Source organism: Vombatus ursinus, unplaced genomic scaffold (assembly GCF_900497805.2).
Source record: "Vombatus ursinus unplaced genomic scaffold, bare-nosed wombat genome assembly UNPS02014159.1, whole genome shotgun sequence".
Taxonomy (NCBI): Eukaryota; Metazoa; Chordata; class Mammalia; order Diprotodontia; family Vombatidae; genus Vombatus; species Vombatus ursinus.
Window position 1 is genome coordinate 26,837 of NW_020953937.1, and position 6,666 is coordinate 33,502.

A 6,666-nucleotide genomic window follows, 5' to 3' on the forward strand; every position below is an offset into this window, starting at 1 on the left:
GACTGGCCATCTGTATGAAAGATTTTCCACATTGATTACATTCATAAGGTTTCTCTCCAGTATGGATTCTCTGATGTACAGCAAGATGAATCCTCTGTGTAAAAGCCTTTCCACAATGATTACATCCATAAGGTTTCTCTCCAGTGTGGATTCTCTGATGTTCAGCAAGACTGTAGCTACCTCTGAAAACCTTTCCACATTGATTACATTCATAAGGTTTCTCTCCAGTGTGGTTTCTCTGATGTACAACAAGACTGGGTCTGCATCTGAAAGTGTTTCCACATTGATTACATTCATAAGGCTTTTCTCTAGTGTGGATTCTCTGATGTATAGCACAAATATCTCTCCAAGTGAAGTCATAGGGACCATTACTCCTGATTCTTTGCTTGTGAGTTTCTTTTACAGAAAAGCTTAGCTCTATAGTAGTCTCTTCTGCTTTCAGTCCAATCTCTCCTTCTGAAAGAAACAAGCAATAAAACATATACGCAGAGACACATCGTTTTATTCCCTTCCCTCTTTTGGCAGAACGCAAACTTATTAACATTCTCTTTCCCCAGGCAAAGAGAAAAGTCTTCCAACTTAAACGGACAGGACCAATTATTTCAAAATGCCATGAACTCCCATCCAAACGATGATTTAATTTACAAAGAACTTCACACACAGTTACAAAGGATCATCACAACACAGGTGGGGCGCTCTTATCACACTGACAACTCAGACCAAGAGCTCAGAATGGCTGAGTGACCTGACCCAGACTCCAGCGGCTGAGACAAGAACTCAGACTTGTGACTTGCTTTGTCCACAGCACTAAACAGACTGCTTCCTTCAATCTTTCCTTTTCACTTTCACTTTCATTGTCTGCAATTTCAATCCTTTCTTCGTAGATATTATGCCATTTGGTGCACATATACTAAATATTCAAATATTTCATGATTTCTCATTTCTGTAAGTTTCATGTAATTTCCATAGTAATAGCTTTCAATGTTACTTTTTTCTGTTGCAGTTTCTAAGGTCACATGAATAATACCAGCACTGCTTTTTTATATTTGCCTAAAGCATAAAAGATTTTGTACTGGCCTATTAATATTTTTTTTTTGTGCGAGGCAAGTGAGGTCAAGTGACTAGTCCAGGGTCACACAGCTAGTAAGTGTCAAGTGTCTGAGGCCAGATTTGAACTCAGATCCTCCTGATTCCAGGGCTAGGGTTCTATCCATAGGCTTGGACATTGCCGATCACCCCTTTTACTTCACATTCTCCTTTCTAGGTTTTAGTGACACTACTCTCTCCTGATTGTCTTTCTACCATATCCAAAGTGAAACTCATTTTCTTTGCCCCAACCCTTCCATCTGCCTACTTTCCTAATGCTATCCAAGGCATCCCCCCAATAGTCCTGGCTCAGAGATGAAGTGTCATGCACTCCTCATCGACTCTCACACATTCACCCTTCTGCCCTCCATATTTAATCTGGTGCAAAGTCCCATGATTCCACTCGTGTGAATCTCTCCCATACATCCTCTTCTCTCCCAACACTGTCACTGTCTTGATTCAGGCCCCAAACACCTAAGTATTGAAGAGCCTGCTGGCTGGTCTGGCTGCCTCATCTCCCCCCAGTCCACTCAATCCTCAACCCAGTTGTCAAGTTCATCTTCCTAAAGCTCTCACCTGAACACATCAACACCTACTTAACAACCTCTAATGGCTCTGTAGCAAAAGGGTCAAATACAAAATCCCCCCTAGAGCTGCTCAATCCCTTCATCACCTCCCACCTCCTACTCTTCCAGTCTTCTTTTACCCTACTACCCCCCCACATATATGCTATAATCCAGTGGTATGGGCCTCCTTTCTGGTTTGTGGACATCATATTCCACCTCCTGACTCCATGAGTTTTTCTCACTATCCCTTTCGCCTAGAATGCTCACCCTGGCTTTGCTGAAGCCCCAGCAAGAGCCCACCTTCCACAATAAGCCTTTCCCAGTTCTCCTTCACTTCAAGGCCTTCTCTCTCTTGACCAGCTCCAATTTATTCTGTCCATAGTGGGTTTCTACAGAGTTGTTGGAGTGTTGTCTGCCCCACCAGATTGTGAGCTCCATGAGAGCTGGGGAGGACCCTTGCATCTCATTATGTTCCCAGCACATAGCACAGGGAATAGCATGGAACAGGGTACTTAAATGTTTCTTGACATGAAGGTCTAATAAAGAGCTCATATTAGAAACCTAGCTCCTATTACCACTTTCAGGAGAATTCCATGCCCCCCAAATTCCAAATAAAAGACTTCTTATAAGATCATAAATTTATCCCTAGCAGAGAGCTAAAAGGTCATGGAGACTAATCCCCTCATTTTGCAGATGTGGAAACTAAGGCTCCATGGTTCAGTGACTGGTCCAGGAAGTCAATGATAAAGAACATCTGAAAAAGGATTCCAAGGCAGGTTTTCTAGCCCCCAAATTTAGCCCTTGCTTCACCACAACACAGAGCAGCCTCTTGTAATCACAGCTCTCATAGACCTGCTTTCACCTCACTCACCTGGACAGCGGCTCCTCAGGCCTTCTTGCTCCAGTATCCATGGTGCTTCCCTTTGCTCAAAATAAGAGATCACATCTTCTCTGGGAACTGGAAGTCCTGGAAGTGGGGAATCAGGTAGGGATGAGCATGGAGAGAAACTTGTAATTTAATTCTCTATAGGGAAAGGAGTGTGGACACAGAGCTGCTCCATTTTGAGGATCACTCCATTCTGGTCACACATAGGAGTCTCTACTGACCCATTACTGCTTGTAATGCAAATAATCCAAAATAGGATGTGTTGTACAACCTGTTCTGAGAAACAGCCAAACCCTCGGCCCCCCATCCTGTTATGCTCCATTCTGGCAGAAACTCTGCACCCCAAAACTGGGTAAGAGGGTAATTGTGCCAGATCAAACTTAAGCCCCAGCTCCAGGGACCTTGATGAATCACCCTTTGCCCTCTCCCCCTACCTGGCTCCTCTCTCCCTGAACCCTACATAAACCTTGTGTACTGTTCATTCAGGGAGTGTTTCTCTCTTTGGGGGAGAGGCTCCTGTTGCCAAACTCAACAAACCTTACTTGGTCCAAACTTTCTCAGCCAGTCCCTTCTCCCTACCATCCACAGGGGCATGCAAGCAAGGACACCAGGGTGGTTCCCACGATTTCTGAAGGATAGTTTCCGTGGCATTAGTTTTTGGAATTTCTGGGGAGAGGTAGGGGTGAAGATCTTGGAACCAGTCTGGTGCCAGAGAATTTGGTCTTGGTGCACCTTCTTCATAGAAGGATGGACTCAATGCATAGTTTCCATTGTCTAGAAATCAGAGACAGCTGATGGTGCAGTGGAGAGAGCCCTGGGCCTGCAGTCAGGATTGCCTGAGGTTAAATCTGGCCTCGGATAGTTAGTACCTGTGTGCCCCTGGACTAGTCACTTACTCTCTGTTTGCCTCAGTTTCCCAACTGTAAAACGGGGAGAATAATATCACCTCACCTGGAAGGTTATGATGAGGATGAAGTGACATAATATTGTAAAGAAAGCCCTTGGAAGAGCCCATGGCAAACAGCAGGTGAATATGGATGCTCATTCCCTTCCCTTCCTTTCCCACCATCTGTGCTGGAAGTTTGGGGTAACAGGAAGGAAGATGAAGGACAAACCTGCTACACCAGACACATTGAAGAGCTGTGAGCTACCACCATCTGCCTTGTTCAAAAGAAGAAGATTCCAAATCCTTGGCCCGTCCCGAAGAGGAAGGGGCCGCAGGGAAAAGCCACCTGAGCAACTCAGAGATTTGGCAGCAGAATTCATGCCCAGGTAGAGGTGAGACTTTTAACCTCTGAGGTCAGATCCACATCTGAGATGCTTCCACACTGACTGGATCTCTGACCTGACGCTACCAGGCATTGGGAAGAGATGGCATCGGGAGCAACAAAGGAAACCCTCAGGTCCCTATCACAGAATGCAAAGACTTCCTAGAGGAAAACCAGGGAGCAGGAGGGGTCTGTCTCTTGAACACAGCAGACCAGCACTTTTCTCTCTCTAATAATCGATAGATGCTCCAAACCCTGCACACTAGGGAATGAAGATGTTCCCTCCAATTGCAGACTCAGAGTGGCCAGGGGAAGCGTCCTTACCCAGAGAGAGCAGGTTCTGGGCATTCTCCAGCATGACCTCCTTGTACAACTCCTTCTGAGGAGGGTCCAAGAGGCCCCACTCCTCCTGGGTGAAGTCCACAGCCACATCCTTGAATGTCATTGTCTCCTAAATCACCAAAAGTCACAGGACAGGGAGCTGAAAGACACTTCAGAGTTCAATAGTCCAATCCCCATCAATGTACAGGAGGAAACTTGAAGCCCTGAGAAGGGATCTGCCCAAAGGTCATACCCTTTATGGGTGTCACAGTCAACTCTTGAAGCCACAGTAAGAACCCGATGGAATTTGGAGAAAAGCATTTTATATCATCATTTGGAATAAAGCTGTGTCTGAGAAATGGAATGTGTCTCCTGAGGGAATCAGGGAGAAAGTTTGTGTTCTATTTGTGAGGTGCATCTGTGGAGGAGAAAGATAGAGGGTGATGTGAAATTTCTTCCTTATCAGAACTGATCTAACTGACATATTCTAAAGAAAAGTATGCGAGAAACAGGCAGGTAACACTGCATTCTAGGGAAATAAAAACATTTTATATGATCATTGAAGAGAGAATAAAGTTAAAGAAAAGATCTAGTTAGCTTCCTGAATGGCTGAAATAAACTCTTATCAAGATGAAATCATGAAGAGGATGCTAGAAAGATATTCATCAGAATCTAGACTGCACTGAATGGTATGAGCTGGTTTCCAGCAAGTGAAGGAGCCCTATCTGTTACTTACATTGAGGGCTTGAGGTCACTCTGGGTATGTGTCATACCCAAAACAGCTTATGCTTTGGCTTTAGGATTGCTTTGATCTGTCAACAGCATATAGTCCTTAATTACATAATTAATTACTTAGTAATAAGAGCAACTATACTGGAGAAGGGCAAGCTAGGTGGTGTAGTGGATAGAGCACTGGACTTGGAATCAGGAAGACTTATCTTCATGAGTTTAAATATGGCCTCAGAAACTTACTAGTTGTGTGACCCTGGGCAAGTCACTTAACCTTGTTTGCCTCAGTTTCCTCATCTGTCAAATGAACTGCAAACTACTCCAGTATCTTTGCCACGGAAAGCCCTAATGGGTTTACTATAAGCGTTGAACGTGACTGAAATGACTGAAAAACAATGATGGGGAAAGGAAGGTTTCTTTATTGCTTAAAAAAAAAGCAATGTTTATTTAACTTGGGTTTCGCTTCCATTAATTCATCAGTGAAATGTAGTCAACTTCCTTATGAAAAATAAATGATTTAAACACACCAATAGAACTGTTGCTGCTTGCAGCTATTTGTCCTTCATTCGAGAAGAGGACCATGACATCAGGAAGGTGATGTCATGCCATGACTTGCAAATGAATCGGATTTAAATCAGGGAGGGCTGTGCAAAGTCACCAGCCTCACTTTGACCTCCAGAGTCATCTGGGTCCAGTGGCCAGATATAGATCAGAACAACTGAAGATGGCCAGGATGCAGTGCAGAAACTTGGGAGAACAAGAGTCAAAAGAATGACTAAGGGAGCTGACTGCTGGGCCATATATGGGAGAGGCTGGCCAGATCTGAGATACCCTGATATTTGGGAGGGGTCATCTATATTTCCAGGCTGTTACATTCCAATGAGCTATTTCATTTTCTTCCACCTCAGTCATAAGCATAGGATTCACTTTATCAGAGATTCTGATGTTTGGGAACAATCTTCCATCCTGCATAAAATTGCTGATTCATTTTTCATCATTATGATTTCTTCCTTAAAACATCTGATTTAGGGTCTATTTGTAATCCATATTTCACCTTTCACTTTCTTTATTCTATTATTTTACTTCAGAACAATTGAAGAATTTATTCCTCTTTTATACTTCTTGAGACTCCCAAGAATTTCTAAATCTTTTCTTTTATCTTGGGTCCCTTGAGTTACTCATTTTCGTTTTTGAGTTAGCTATGACTGAAGCCAATGGAGAACAACTTCTTAAAACATTCTACAAGCCTATAATCTGTACCCTGGTTTAACTTGTCTTCTACACCCCACTGCTATGCCCACCCCACCCAAATGTCATCACTGCTACCAATGTAACCAGTTTTTTTCAGGAAAAAATTCATTTCCACCCCACTGAGCTTTATAGAACAAGCTGTCCCAAATCCCAAATGTCTCCAGGGAAGGGGTTATCTGGCTCCCAAGGGACAAATCAAAAGGCTTTCCTTAACACCTCGATCTTTCCCTCTTCAGTAACTTCCTAATGGGTACCACCTTTCTGGTCCCCCAGTCAGTTGCCCTGGGTGTCATCTTCCACTCCCCCTTATCTCACCCCTACTCCTCATATCAAATCTGTAATTGAGCCCTGTCAAGTTCACCCTTTCACCATCTCTGGAATATATCCCCACCCTGGGACAGACCCTCATCGCCTCACACCTGGACAATGGCAATAGCTGCTGGGGGGAGTCTGCCTGCCTCAACTTTTTCCCCACTCCAGTCCATCCCCCAGTCAGCTGTCTAACTGATTTATGTGTGTGTGTGTGTGTGTGTGTGTGTGTGTGTGTGTGTGTGTGTGT

General features: G+C 44.0%; 1 protein-coding gene across 2 annotated transcripts in view; it reads right to left on the reverse strand.

The window, feature by feature from the left end:
• The window catches only part of LOC114040932 (zinc finger protein 74-like), a 36,797-nt gene that overhangs the window by 19,179 nt on the left and 10,952 nt on the right, over positions 1 to 6,666 (reverse strand). For both annotated transcript variants that reach the window (XR_003568856.1, XM_027859173.1), the window contains exons 3-4: positions 4,131 to 4,257; positions 2,524 to 2,619 (exon numbers count right to left, since the gene is read on the reverse strand). Coding sequence is in view for 1 of the 2 variants with exons in the window: in XM_027859173.1 (XP_027714974.1) it covers positions 2,524 to 2,619; positions 4,131 to 4,257 (223 nt within the window). In the remaining variant the exon portion in view is untranslated. The remainder of the gene's footprint in view (positions 1 to 2,523; positions 2,620 to 4,130; positions 4,258 to 6,666) is intronic.